Source organism: Juglans microcarpa x Juglans regia, chromosome 2D, assembly GCF_004785595.1.
Source record: "Juglans microcarpa x Juglans regia isolate MS1-56 chromosome 2D, Jm3101_v1.0, whole genome shotgun sequence".
Taxonomy (NCBI): Eukaryota; Viridiplantae; Streptophyta; class Magnoliopsida; order Fagales; family Juglandaceae; genus Juglans; species Juglans microcarpa x Juglans regia.
This window is the reverse complement of record NC_054596.1, coordinates 30,284,206-30,299,828: the sequence shown is the minus strand read 5'-3', so window position 1 is coordinate 30,299,828 and position 15,623 is coordinate 30,284,206. Positions and strand designations below refer to the sequence as shown.

Below are 15,623 nucleotides of genomic sequence, written 5' to 3'. Positions count from 1 at the left end.
AGTTTGTGGGGTTGTTCCTTTGTGGGGTGGTGCCATTTAGCTTCGTCAAGGGGCTTCGGGAGGTGTGTTGGTGATGTGAGACAGAAGAGTGGTGGAGATGGTAGAGGACTATATCGGGTCCTTTTCCATGGCTGTATCTTTTAGGAATATTGAGGATGGGTGGAGGTGGGCTCTTGCGTGTGTGTCTGGGCCTAATGTGGATAGTGATAGAAGCTTATTGTTGGAGGAATTAGCGGTCTAAATTCTTTATGGGATTTACCTTGGATTTTTTGTGGAGATTTCAACGTTGTTCGGTTCCCTAGTGAAAGGGCGAGGACACCTGCGTCAACAAGAGCAATGGAAAATTTTTCTGAGTTGATTTTTGAGTTAAATCTCGTGGATCTTCCTTTCGTAAAGGGGGCCTTTACTTGGTCCAACAACCGATGGTGGTCAAGGTTGGATAGATTTCTAGTATCCCCTTCATGGGAGATGCACTTTCCAGAAATATGTTAGAAAAGGTTGTCATGGATATGTTCTCATCATTTTTCAATTTTACTTGATTATGGTGGCATTCATGGGGGTAGGCGCCCATTCAAATTTGAGAATATGTGGTTGAAAGTTGATGGATTTGTGAATAAGGTAAGGGCTTGGTGGGAGGCTTATTCCTTTGATGGAACACCTAGTTTCATAGTGGCAGGCAAACTCAAAGCTCTAAAGGCTGACTTAAAGAAGTGGAATGAAAAAGTATTTCGACATACGGAATTGCAGAAAAATATCCTTTGGGATGAGTTGCAAGTATTGGAGGAAGGAGAGGTGAATGAGGATTCTTTGTCAAGATAGAAAGTGGTGGTAACCGAAATAGAGAAAGTGTTGTTGATGGAGGAAATATCTTGGAGGCAGAAATCAAGGGCGCTTTGGTTGAAGGAGGGAGATAAATGCACTAAGTTCTTTCACAAGGTGGCCAATTCCCATAGGCGCCACAATGCTATTGAAGTCCTTCATTCAGGCTCGAATGTGTTACAATCTCCCAAAGAGATCCAAGACCATATAGTGCAGTATTATGAGGAACTACTAGCTGAAAAAGTTGAGTGGCGTCCCAAACTGGATGGTTTATTGTTTGACCAGCTAGGTTCGGAGGTAGCAAGTTGGTTGGAGAGGCCGTTTGTTGAAGAGAAGGTGCATCTAGTGGTGAGAGGCATGTGCAAAGATAAAGCCCTGAGCCCGGATGGTTTTTCTATGGCTTTTTTTAAGAATGTTGGGAGATAGTGAAGGAGGAAGTGATGCAAATTTTCCATGCTTTTCATTCTAATCTTAAGTTTGAAAAGTCATTAAATGCTACTTTTATTGCTCTTATCCCCAAGATAGTGGGTGCCCATAATTTGAAAGACTTCCGGCCAATTAGCTTGGTAGCTGGGATCTACAAGATTATTTCAAAGGTGTTAGCTAATCGCATGAATTTGGTGATGGACAAACTCATTTCCAAACCTCAAAATGCCTTTGTTCGGGGGAGGCAAATTTTGGACTCCGTTTTGATAGCAAATGAGTGTTTGGACAGCCGGTTAAGAGAAGGCATTCCGAGGGTTCTATGTAAATTGGATATGGAAAAGGCCTATGATCATGTGTGTTGGGATTTCCTCTTTTATATGTTGAGAAGATGTGGTTTTGGAAGCAAGTGGTGCGAATGGATTAAACACTATGTTTTGACCACTCGGTTCTCAATTTTAGTCAATGGAAAATCTTGTGATTTTTTTCAGCCATCGAGGGGTTTGCTACAAGGGGATCCATTATCACCATTCCTCTTTGTTTTAGTTATGGAGGCTTTGAGCCGCATGGTGGAGGCTGCCGTTAGGGGGGGTTTTATTACGGCTTTTTCGGTGGGTAACAATATTAATGGTGTCAGTTCCATTTCTCACTTATTATTTGCAGATGACACACTTATCTTCTGTGATGCTGTTAGTGACCAGAAGCTCTAAGGGTGGTCTTGTTGTGTTTTGAAGCTGTCTCGGGACTTAAGGTGAACTTGGGGAAGTCGGAGTTGGTACCGGTGGGGGTTGTGAGTAATATTGCTTCTCTAGCTGAGTTGTCGGGTTGTAAAATTACTTCACTTCCTATGAAATATCTTGAACTCCCCTTGGGGGCGTCATTTAAAGCAAAGAGCATTTGGGATTGGGTGGTAGAGAAGATTGAGAAAAGACTATTGGTGTGGAAGCGGCTATATTTATCAAAAGGGGGGAGATTAGCACTTATTAAAAGTACCATTTCTAACCTTCCTACTCACTATCTTTCCCTCTTTCCTTTGCCGATGGGAGTGGCTAACCATATGGAAATGTTGTTTAGAACTTTATTGTGGGGGGCGTGGGGGAGGAAACTAAATTCCACCTTGTAAATTGGCAAAGGGTGTACTATCCGATTGCAAAGGGGGGATTAGGGGTGCGAAATTTGAGCATTTTCAACAAGTCCCTTCTTGGTAAGTGGTTGTGGAGGTATCAAATGGAAGGGAACTCATTATGGAGAGAGGTAATCGAACACAAGTATGGTAGTGAGTTGGGGGATGGTGTTCTAAGGAGGGTAGGGGGTCATATGGAGTGAGCTTAGGGAAATTTATTAGCAGGAGGTGGTACTCCTTTGAAAAACATATTAGGTTCGGAGTGGGTGACAGAGTAAGACTTCGCTTTTGGCATGATGCTTGGAGTGAGGAGAGTGCTCTTTCCACTATCTTTCCACTCGCTTTTAACATGGCTGGAAATCAGCAAGCGGCAGTTTCAGATGTACTATGCTGTGCCAATGGGACGGTAACTTGGAATGTCACTTTTACTAGAAATCCTCAGGATTGGGAGCTTGATGAGATGGCAGCCTTTTTTAGCCACTTGTATTCAGCAAAGGTAGGAGGAAATGGGGGAGACCGTATGTTGTGGATTCACACAGGGAGAAAAGATTTTACTGTTAAATCTTTTTACAAGGCTTTAACAACACTACAACCCATCTTTTTTCCGTGGAAGAGTATTTGGAAAGCACAAGTTCCGCCTAAAGTTGCATTTTTTACTTGGACAGCCGCGCTTGGAAAGATATTGACGGTTGATAACTTAAGGAAGCGGAGAATGGTGGTCATGGAGTGGTGCTACATGTGCAAAAGGAATGGAGAATCGATAGATCATTTGCTTTTACATTGTGAGGTGGCAGGGGAATTATGGGCTGGTATCCTTGATAGAGCTGGACTGAGTTGGGTAATGCCTAAGAGTGTGGTGGAACTACTAGCGTGCTGGAACAGGAGGCATAACAGTGCACAATTGGCAGCAGTGTGGCGTATGTTACCTTTGTGCCTAATGTAGTGTTTATGGTCAGAAAGGAATGATAGGTGCTTTAACAACAAGGAGCGTGCAGTGGGGGAAATCTGAAATTTTTTTGTATTCTCTCTTTTACAATGGTTTTCTACTATTGTACTGAAGGGTGGGAGTGTCCATGAGTTTCTATCTTCTTTTCAACTCACTAGTATGTAATTAGGTGTCTCACTTTGTATACTTCCTGAGTACTTGGACATTGTCTAGTTTCATTCTATTCAATAAAGCTATCTATTTACTTATCTAAAAAAAAAAAAAATCCGCATGTGAATAACCAAACCTTCAAAGATTCTATCAATCAAAGAAGCATGTTACAATAGTCAGATTTAGATAAAGAAGTTCAACCTCTTTCATTGGGACACCAACACCATAGTTTTTTTTTTTTTTTTTTTTTGAAACTGATGCTCGATTGGATACCATTTTACACTTCAAGACTTCTTCATGATAAACATGATACAAGTCCTTTACCTCCAGGTTGGGGAAGCCTCTTCACTCTCCTTCAGCTGATTCAGAAACTATATCTCATCTATTGGAAGGAGCAACAGAAGCTCTCTCGAGAGGTTAGGTATAGGAGTGAGGGAATAGACTCAGACTCCTAGGTCCCCTGGAATCCTTGAAAAGCATAGCATAAACATAAGGTAGTTACCCATGGATTAACAACAAGGAATAGTGAAGGTGGATGCTTGTTGACTTTTTCAACTCCTCGAGTTGAAACATCAATGGAGTCTCAACTCTCAAAAACTATTGTTGTTGGCCTAAATGGATGAATCGAAAACCAAAACCATGGAGCACTATTGGATGTGCAGGAAACGCCCATATGAAAAGATTGAGCAGACCCATGTACTTGGGCTTTTGCCTATTCCTACGATCAATAAAATCTTATTTACCGATTAAAAAAAGGATTGAGCAGAATCCAGGTATAGGTGATTAGGATGTGTGAAGCAACAGGGGTTAAGGTGAAATGACAACGTTGATGAGGAACTGAGATGGAGGTCCCATAGGGATTGGACAGTTTCTTAGATATGCATTGTATGAATTCTCTATATGTATGTGTGCATAAAGATGGGAATAATCAAAATAGGATTATATGTAGTTGAGATGCTAGGTTGAAAGACATAGAAAGGTACAACTATAGAAAAGGAACGTATATACCACACCTATTGACATATTTTTTATATCCCGATTGGGTGAATGAAATATGTAAGGAGATTGTGATACCCCAAATTGTGCTAAGTCCCATCTTGAATGGGTAAATTGTAAACACATTACATAAACACCAAGTCCTACATCAGATTTTTATTAAGTGAAAATTTACATGGATAGTGGTAACTTCAACTGGATCTTTTGGATGTGACGCGTGTTTAGCACTTTCCCTAGGTCATGACACTAATTCGAGATACATTTGATTACAACCACAGGGCTTTTTTTTATTATTATTGGCACCAGGTGGTCCAGGAACAGCATCCCAACTAATCCCGGGGGTGCACAGGCCCTCAGCAAGGAGTTTCCCGCAAGTGCACCTCAGGTAATTCGAGAGAAAAATCCCCCAGTTCGATGGCCCCTAGAGATTGTTTGCACCCAAGGGGATTTAAACCTTAGACCTGGGGGGAGCATACCCACAAGCCCAAGGCCTTTACCACTTGAGCCAACCCCTAGGGGTTACAACCACAGGGCATGCATAATGGAAATCATAATTGTGGCACGCAATGAAATATATATTCAAACATTTTTCATCATGTAAGGTAAGTTTAAACATTTTTTTTACCTATAAAAAAAAAAGTTTAACAATTTTTTTTTACCTATAAAAAAAGTTTAACAATTTTTTTTACCTATAAAAAAAAAAAGTTTTAACATTTTTTGAAGACAGTAAAAATCTTACTTCTTCTCTATCAAACAAATGATACTCATCGTCAGCAGGTCCGAAAGCAGGACCATTATCTCGATTGTCTTCTAAACCTCCCAAATCCACTTCTTCCACAGCATTATGACCAAAAAACTCATATTGCGATGCATCAAAGAGTGCATTGCCTACATGACAAAAAAAACACAGTTATAAAAGAATATCAGATCAGCAATAAGACTCACTTCAGCTTCAATCCATCTCAAATTGGCATCCACTTTCAGGTACCAATCTGTAACATAGAACGTTGCACGCCAGAAAAGGAAGAAGCCAAAAAGTTATATGTTTCACACTAACTATTTTCATTCTTAATCTAATAGCAGTTTCATATATCCCATATGGTAAGCTTTTAGCAAATAATCCATTAATCTCCCCCATCGTTTAGGACAAACACTTGAACAACATGGAGAGATATAACTTTATGCAACCCTAAACTAAACCAAGCTTCAATTCAATAAACGTGAAACTGATACACAGAAACTCTTTAAACGGGACTTGATTTGCGAAATAACTAATATCTTGAACTTAAACGTATATATTGTCGAAGACAATAAGCAAATTCGCATAATTTAGGTATAGGATAATTTTGTTGGTAGCCAAGAGGAATCAAGAAAATAAATGGGGATTAAGAATGTTCGTTAAACTTCATCTTCCAAGAACAAAAATGATAGAACAAAAAATCTTTCTTTTCTTATGCTGGTATCCTAACAAACAATTTAGAGCCAAAAAAAACCTTAGAAATTGAAGCACATAAAAAGAAAGAGCATATTTTTTTTTTTTTTAAACAAAAAAACAGAGAAGAGAAAAAGGAAAAAGTAAGAATCTTGCAATTCGACCTGAGGAATCTTCAGCGAAGTCCTTGAAGGCTTTGCCGTCGGATCTCTCCATATTCACAGAACCAACCTCCAAAGATTCGAGCAATCGCGACGCCAGAAAAAAAGGGAAAGTTACGTAGACTCAGTTGGGTGCATTGTAATAGAGAAGAAAATTGGGTTCTAGGGTGTTCGTGAATTAGGCGGTGAGACGGGGCAACGGCAAGGCCGTGTGCGTGTGCGTGTAGAATGCTTATTTTGGGAATTGAGAGAATTTTAGGCTACGAGAACCCCTCTCACACAGACGGAGAGAGAGAGAGAGAAATATTATAAGCATAATGGTTAAGTTAGGTCATTCTGCAGCTCAAGAAGGCGACGACGACTTTCGCATCATTCTCCTGCGTTTCAGACAGGCTGATGCGAGAGAAGGACGGAGAGGTTTTCTACTTAATTTGAGTTTATTCGGAGTTGTAATAAACCTATAACAGGCCACCGTGTAAGCACTTATTGTATGTCAACGTCATAGGATTGAAAACAGAACAAACCAAAACGTACCACCGACCGGAACTTAAATTTTGACCCGACCCGATATGAAACGGGCTATGCTGGAAAACAAAAACCTTGTCCATAGGACTTGACGCAAATCACTTCATTTCAGATGATTTTAAATAAGTTAAATAAAATATTATTAAAATATTATTATTATTTAAAAATTTAAAAAAATTAAATTATTTATTATATTTTATATAATAATTTAATAAAATTATAATAATAAGATAATTTTTACAATGAGCCCTAAGTCAAGTAGTATACTTCAATCCAACTATTAGGTCAAGCTCTTCTTTTAGGATATTCTCTCTCATCATAAATGTTAAATTAGTGACATGAAATCTTAAGAAACGAATAAAATTCAAATTTGATGGCATGGCGTTCTTATTCCAATTTAGATGCTTACGTGGCAAGAGACTTTTCAATTATCATTTTCAATTTATTAATTACCTTGTTTTGTTGCGTGGTCTTAATTATCCAACCTGTATCAATTAGATTTCATGGCATCGGTGTAACAATCCAATTTAATATTAATAGGATCAGGATAAAGATGATTTTATTGAGCCTAAATGAGATTTTTTTTTTTTTTAATCAAAATCTGTATATTGTATTCATGTATCAACCGATCTATATTGTTTATCAAAGTTAACATAACTCTGAACCTCCTGAGGATGATCTTCCATCCACATTTTTTCCTCATTTACAAGTAAAGCAAATTTAGCAAGACAATGTGCAACACAATTATAATTTCTATTTACATATAAAACTTTCCAATGCCTTCTATTCTTCAAGACATCATTCATATCTTCTATCATTTGGCCATGACATTCCTAACACACTTCTTTATCATAAACAGCTTTAACCACAGATAAAGCATCACCCTCCAGTTGCACCTCATTGAAACTCAGTTCATCGCGCAGCTTCATAACTCTTCATAATGCATAAACTTTAGTCAACGCAAGATCAGAAATGTTCAATTTGGAGCAGCACAAATAGACCAAACTTCACCATAGTTATCTCTAATTGTCACCTCAATCCCTCCTCTGTTCTCATTTATCTTTAAAGTCGTGTCCCAATTAACCTTCACGACCTCCCCCACAGGTGGCTTTCAATAATTCACCCTACTGCATTGGCCACTACTCACCTGACCCCTCCCTTGCTTATTTTATGCCTATTGAAACTCAGTCAAGCAATCAACAGCTTGGTTAAACACCTCATTAGGTCCCTCGAACCCGTTATCAAACACCAAGACATTTCTCCTCAACCACAGTCTTCTCAGCACCACAGCCATCACTTCCAACTGAGCTAAAATCCCTTCATACCAGAGTTCGAAAAAATCATTCTCACTACTTGACCAATTCTGCACTGGACTCCTTTCACATGCCCAGACATCACTTGCGCCACTGCAACTCCACAAGACATGACAAACTGTTTCATCACATCTCTTGCACATTGGACATAAAGCTTCCTTTGTAACTTTCCTTTTCATAAGATTTTTCTTTATAGGAAGACAATTTGCAATAGCCTTCCAAACAAAGACCTTTATAATCCCAAGAACATTCAGCTTCCACAGTTTTTCCCATCCCTCATCTATTTTGCTAGAAAATTCTCCACTCTCCATTCTTTTTCTGTTTACTTGTACATGATATGCACTTCTCACACTACACATACCATTTTCTGTGAAAGCCCAAATTTGTTTATCAGGAAGACTAGAAAAGCTAACAGACAGTTTGCACACAATATCAACTTCATCTTTATTAAGTACTTGTTTAACCAACTCCACATTCCACCCACTATTTCCATCATCAAGAAGTTCCTCCACCTTTGCCTCAACTTGTAGGATATTCACAGGAGATTGAATTTTAAAAGTTAAAGCCCTTGGTACCACCTATCCTCCCAGATCTTGATGCTCTTGCCATCCCCAACTCTCCATATCAACCCTTCTTTCAATAGATCTAAGGAGTCCACAGACTTCTCCATATAGCTGAGGGCTTAAACCTTAAAGAATAATGCAATATATCTGTGTCTAAAATATTTCTCTTTGAGAATCACTTCAGCCATAGAGTGAGGATTCATCATCACCCTCCAACATTGCTTTACAAGAAGAGCTTGATTGAAAGCTTCTAAATCTCTAAATCCCATACCCCCATTAGCTTTTAATAACCCCATCTTGGACCAACTCCTTCACTAGATTATGTTCTCCTTCTACTTAAAACCCCACCAAAACCTTGTCATTTAAGATGCTAATTCATGACAAAGCTTCTTACACAGTCTAAAAGCACTCATATAATAAGTAGGAATGGCTTGGATAACTGTTTTTAGTAGCATCTCCTTTTCTGAGGGAGACAAAAATTGGTTTTTCCAGTTGCTCAACTTCTTCCATACACGATCTTTGATACTGCAAAAAGACTAGTATCTGGACCTACCAACCATAATTGGAAGCCCTAGATACTTTTTCACAGTTATTTTGTATTGAGCCCCACAATCTTTCACAATACCATCCCTCACATCTGCACCAACTGCTGGACTAAACAGAATTGTAGTCTTATGCTTATTCAGACTTTGACCAGATGTCTTCTCATAAAGCTCCAATATCCCACTCATTTTCTTCCATTCTTTCCAAGTGGCTTTTCCAAATATTAAGTAGTTATCTACAAATAATAGGTGGGTCAATTTCACCCTCCCTCTAGCCATTGAAACACATTTCAACTCGTCTCTTTCTCTTACCTTTTCAAGTAAGGAACTTAATCCTTCTACATATAAAAGGAAAAGATGAGTCTCCTCGTCTTAATCCCCTTATAGGAACAATGTTGTCGCCTGGCTTACCATTAACAAGAACAGCATAAGATACTGATAAAATGCACTGTATAATCAAACCAGTCCATTTGACCCCAAAACCTAGCTTTCTCATGACTGCCTCCAGATACCCTCATTCCACCCTATCATAGGCTTTACAAATATCCAACTTCACTGCCATACTCCCCACCCTACCCGTTTGCCTGCCCTTCATCGTATGCAACACATCATAAGCTACTATAATGTTGTCTGAGATCAACCTCCTAGGGATAAATGCACTCTGGCTTCTTGATATAACCTCATCCAATACCCTTTTAAGCCTATTAGCAAGTGTCTTAGCAATAATCTTGTATAAGACATTGCAAAGACTTCTAGGCCTAAATTCATTCAAATTTTTTGGGTCACTTACTTTAGGAATCAATGCAATAAAAGTCTTGTTAATAGAGCCTTGCAAACTGCCACCATTCAGAAACCCTAACACAGCTTTACTCAGCTCATCCCCCACCACATGCCAAAAGGACAGAAAGAAACATGCCCCAAAACCATCAGGTCCTAGGGCCTTCAAAGCTCCCATCATTCTCAAAGCCTCTTCATCTTCCTCCCTTACAAAATCTTTTTCATGAACATCATTCATAGAAGTTGTCACCCTAAGCTCCAAAGCCTTCACACACATTAATTTCTACTATGGATGGCTTTGCACTGGTATAAACATAAGAGAAATGGTCCCTAAAAGCTGCAACAATACCCTCCTCACTCTCCCTCAAAAATGCCTAACCATCCAAAATAGAGACAATCTTGTTCCTTCTCCTTCTTTGATTAGCACACTCATGGAAGAATCTAGTATTCTTGTCTCCCATGTTGTACCAATTTCTTTTTGCTCACTGCTTCCATTTCACATCCTCTGCTCAAGTAACAAACCAATATTTTCTTGTAAATTCTTCAACTCCCACATATTGTTTTGACATAAAACCCCTTGTACCTCCTTGATTTTCTTTGTAAGCTGCTCAATCTTCATCCCTCTCCCCTTATCTCTCCCTTTGAAGCAAGTTACCAAGGAACCACTGCAAAACTGTAATCTGGTATGGACTCTCTTGAGAGGTTTTAGAATTACGTGCCCCTCCTCCCATCCCCTCCTTATCTCTTTCTCACACTCCTTTTGCTTGATCCAACTGGCCTCAAATCTAAAAGGGAATTGCTTCATCCTCCTTCTTTGCTCATGCTCATTAATAGAAAGTAAAATAGGAAGGTGGTCAAAACACCTCCCAGACAAAGCCTCCACCCTCATCTCCTCGAACATAGACCTCCACTTTTCATTCACAACAAACCTGTTCAGTCTCTCTTTTGTAAAAGATTGGTCAAAATGCTTATTTGATCAAATGAAAGTATTCCCTTAACAATCAATATCACCAAGCCCACAGTCCTCCAAAACTTCTCTGAACATGTTAACCTGACTTTCAGCTCTCTTCTTACCGCCCACCTTCTCATTATACCTTAGAATTTCATTGAAATACCCCCTCCCCCCCCCCCCCCCCCAACACACCAAGCTACAGAATTAAGAGGCATCAACCTCCTCAACAAGTCCCAGGAGAGACCTCTTTTCCCTGTCTCAGGATGGCCATAGAAGCCTATAAAACTCCAATCTCTACCATCCCTCTTCCCTTTAACAATCACACTTATATGCCAGTTTGAATAGTTAACCACTTCCACACCCTTCTCATCTCTCCAGAATAGCACAAGACCACCTCGCTTCCCAACATAATCCACAACAAGGCATCCCTTCATGCCTAATCTTCTTTGCAATCCAGTTATTTTACAAGATCTGGCTTTTGTTTCACAAACAAAAACCAGAATGGGCCTTTTTTTTCTTAACCATAAGGCTAAGATCCTGAACTGTTCGAGGGTTCCCAAACTCTCGTCAGTTCCAACATATTATTTTCATAATGCTTGGTGGTGCTGCTCAGTAGCCACCACCCCTAGTCTATCATCAAAACAGACCACATCATCATTATCTCGTATCCTTTATCCTTCCACCATCATTTCACAATCATCCCAATAGACGCATAATTTCTTTTCAACGCCCTTCTCTTCCATCTTGATGATCTTTTGCTTTCTTGGTTTTGTTCCACAGCATTGGAACTCAATCTCTCTATCAACATCTTACTTTCCAACACAACTTTCTGAACATCAGGCATGCTCACATTGTTACCAGGCCTCAAATCCTTCACCCCTTGATCCTGCACTTGAGACTTCAAAACCAACTCCTGAGATTCTAACAGATTAGAATTCTCATCACTCATCTCCTCTCCCACCTTAACTACCTCCTCCATTTCTCCCCTTTGAAACTCCTCTCCCATCTCCACATCTTCTGAATTTTGATCAAAATGTTCACCCCTCCCCTATCTTTTTTTCTTTCACTCTCTGCTCCCCACCCTTGACAGCTCCTTTTCTGGTATGAGCCAAAGCTCTAAGCCAAACACCATACTGACTAGCATTCCCTTTATGCTCCTTGCAACCATCCTTCTTGTGGACAATTCTTCCACAGTTAAACCATAACCTGGGCAACTTTTCAAATTGAGAAGGCACCCAATTTTTCTTTCCATCCACAATAATAGTTCTATCTCGAGCAACAAGCCTTCTTAGGTCACACTCCAACCTCACCCTCAAGCACCTCCCAAGCCAAGCCATCCTCCTGCACATCAATCTCCATAACCTCCCCCATCGATCTCCCAATTGACTTCCCCATCTTCTTATTCATATAACTCAGAGGCAAATTCAACATCAGCACCCATAGGCAAGCATGATCAAAATCAAGTAGGCTAGGTTGCGTTTCACCATCAAACTCTTTCAAGACAAACATATGACTGTCAAACAGCTATGGACAGCCATCAAGAACCTTCAGCTTATCGCTTTAATTAATAATCGTGATAACAAAGCAATTACCTCTAATTTCTTGAAACTCTAATGGCTTCCCAACCTTCCAGACTTTCCCCACCAGACTTCTTTCTCCCTTCAATTTCATCGAACCGAGCATTTCTTGCTGAATCTCAATTGGGGAATCATCCTCATCATTTGGCTTCAATCTTCTCCATACTTCCTCCATTTCCTCCATCGCATTACTCTGCTCACATTCGCAAGCAAATAAATTATTCCTTCCTTAGTAGAGGAAGAAGACTAAGCACTTCTCCTCAAGTCGCTTTCTAGAGTGGGAAGAACGGTTGAGAGAAGACTATGATTTGATACATATCTACTCAATTATAAAATTCCTAAATGAGATTTAATGGGCTATTTTGGACAAACTCAAAGACTATAATTTATTAAAGTTGGTTAATAATTTTTAATTAAACCCAAAAGTTTGTTTTATGGCTTGTTGAGGTTTAGTGAATGAGTTTGGATGACTCTAACATGCCAATATTTTTTGAAAGTCCAATTGAGCTTTATCAGATAATTTTAAATAGGTCACAGGCCCAATATTTATTATGGTGGATTATGAAATTTTATTATACTCAACAATTTGGTTAAAACACATTTAATATTCATTGAGCACTTAGGCTCATATTTATTGGATAATAGGCTCAAGGAATTATTTAAAAGTCCAAGAGTACTTTTTGGACAACTTGGGCTTACTTTGGACACAAACCTGATCAATTAGAATTTGTTATTCGACTTGGCCTACAAAATTATAGACAAGTCTTGAAATTTGGTTAGACCCATTAAATGGTTCAACCCACTTGCTAATGGACTAAGCCTACAAAAATAGATCTAGCTTATGTATGTGTGTGTATGGGTAGAGACCAGCCTAAGACCAAAACCCATTAAAAAGCTGAAGCCCATTTCCCATTAGATTCATATTAAACTCCCCCATGAATTACGTGAGGAACTTCCATCTTCTCTCTACTATTTATAAATATATTGAGATATTCTAAGTATCCAAACAGACCCTAAGTGTAGATTTGGGGTTAAGGAGATTGATTACTTAGGCCCTGTCATTTCTAGCATTGGAGTGAAGGTTGACCCATCCAAAATTGCCTCAGTGGTGGAGTTGCCTATACCCACATCTTTGAAAGCATTAAGAGGATTTTTGGGCCTTGTGGGTTATTATAGAAAATTCATAAGGCACTATGGATCTATAACAACCCCATTGACTGTGTTGTTGAAGAAAAACTCATTTGTGTGGACTGAAGAGTCAACCAAAGCCTTTATCCAATTGAAACAAGCTATCACTCAACCTCCTGTCTTGAGGTTACCTGATTTTTCTAAAAGTTTCACAATTGAATTTTGTGCTTCTAGGGTAGGCTTGGGGGCTGTGCTTATGCAGGAGGGCCAACCCATTGATTTTTACAGCAAGGCTTTGAAGGGAAAGGCTTTACTGTTATCCACATATGAAAAAGAGCTTTTGGCCCAGTGTTTGCAGTCAGTAAGTGGAGACCATATTTGTTAGGGGCCTAGGGCAGTCCTTTAAAATCAAGATTGATCAACAGGCATAGAAGTACTTATTAGAGCAAAAGGTGGGTACTAAGACCCAATAGAAATGGTTATTGAGGTTGATGAGTTATGACTTTACCATTGTCTATAAAATGGGGACGGATAATAAAGTTGCAGATGCACTTTCAAGGAAGGCTAAGGAAGAAACAACTACATGGCTCTCATATCTTTTCCAACTCCACTGTGGAAAGGGGAACTAAAGCAAAGCTATCAGCTATCTCTCAATCTAAATGACATTTACTCCTAGCTCTAGCAAGCTCTAGGTGATCCAAAGCATTACTTAGTGCAAAAGGGTCTATTGTTGAGGAAGGGAAAGATGGTTATGGTTCCTACTTCACCATTCAAGGCTAGCATACTATAACATAATATACACCATAGTCCATAGGTAGGGCATGTACACTGCAGAAGACCAAGTTAGATTTCTATTGGGAGGGGATGCGCAAGGATGTTTAGAAGCTTGTCAAGGAGTGTGATGTGTGCCAAGCTAATAAGTATGAAACCCTTCATCCAACTAGATTACTGCAGCCACTGACAGTTCCTAGCTCTCCATGGTCGGATATTTCCATGGACTTTATTGAAGGCCTCCCTCTCTCAAATGGGTTGAGTGTGATATTCATAGTGGTGGATAGACTTATAGAGTTTGCTCATTTCTTTCTCTTTCACATCCTTATACGGCAAGTAAAGTGGCTCAGATAATTTTTTTTTTTTTTTTTTGGAGTCTTTAAGCTACATGGGAATGCCCAAATCCGTTGTTTCGGATAAGGATTCAATATTCACCAAATCCTTTTAGAAAGGGTTTTCATTTACAAGGAAATTCATTGAATTTTAGTTTTGCTTATCACCATCAGTCTGATGGACAAATTGAGGCATTAAACAAATATTTGGAGGGGCATCTAAGATGCTACAACAATAACAAACCAAAGGAGTGGAGCCAGTAGATTCCTATGGCATAATGGTGTTACAACACCACATGTCACTCTTCAATTGGGGTTTCTCCCTTTGAAGCCCTCTATGGTTATCATCCACCTAAGTTGCTCACTTACATTCCAAGGACTACTATTAATGCTGCATTGGATCAACGAGGTCAAGGGAGTAGCCTTTGGCACTATTAAAAGAGAACTTGCACAAGGCTTAGCAGAAAATGAAAATGTTTGCAGACAAGAAAAGGACTGTGAGGAGCTTTGAGGTGGGAGAATGGGTATTTTAGGCTCCAACCCTATAGACAAAAGACATTTTCAAGCGGTTGCAAAAATAGGCATAGTGGCCTACAAATTTAACCTACCATCTACTTCCAACATACATACGGTTTTTCAAGTGTCATGTTTGAAGAAAATGTTGGGATAGCACAACACTTCACTACTGACATTACCTCATTTGGATCCACAAGGGCAAATTCAACCTGAACCTGAATCTATATTAGAGAGGAGGATGAGGAAAGTTGAAAATCATGTAGCAATTGAGGTTCTTGTGAAATGGTTGGGAGCACCGGTAGAGGACAGTTCCTGGGAATCTCTGTGGAAGCTAGGCAACCTTTACCCACACCTTGGGGACAAGGTCCTTTAATGGAGGGATAATTGTAAGTGGCCTTGAGTTCAAGGGCCATAAAGGAGAAGGGATTGTAAGGGGAAAGTTTGGGAAGAATCTAAGTGATTGTGGAAAGACAACAATATTAATAGAATGAAGGTCGAAATGGTGCGTTTAAGGATTAAATGATGCGGTACATTTTGTAGTGTGAAGAAGAATAGCTGATAGAGAATGTTGAAACAC

General features: G+C 39.4%; 2 protein-coding genes across 3 annotated transcripts in view; both read right to left on the bottom strand.

Moving 5' to 3' along the window:
* The window catches only part of LOC121250258 (protein PAT1 homolog 2-like), a 32,058-nt gene extending 25,553 nt beyond the window's left edge, over positions 1-6,505 (bottom strand). The window contains exons 1-2 of one of the 2 annotated variants that reach the window (XM_041149314.1): positions 6,054-6,505; positions 5,197-5,345 (exon numbers count right to left, since the gene is read on the bottom strand). In XM_041149314.1, the coding sequence (XP_041005248.1) occupies positions 5,197-5,345; positions 6,054-6,105 (201 nt within the window). In that variant the 5' untranslated portion in view covers positions 6,106-6,505. Of the gene's footprint in view, positions 1-5,196; positions 5,346-6,053 lie in introns of those variants that run through there. The other variant, XM_041149315.1, reaches the window with a different exon arrangement.
* A 1,244-nt stretch (positions 6,506-7,749) lies between these two features.
* On the bottom strand, positions 7,750-9,182 carry LOC121249430. The gene is made up of 2 exons (XM_041148140.1): positions 9,005-9,182; positions 7,750-8,411 (listed from the first exon to the last, which is right to left on the bottom strand). The coding sequence occupies exons 1-2, from the start codon at positions 9,180-9,182 to the stop codon at positions 7,750-7,752; spliced, it is 840 nt and encodes a 279-aa protein (XP_041004074.1).
* Between the last annotated feature and the right edge of the window lie 6,441 nt (positions 9,183-15,623).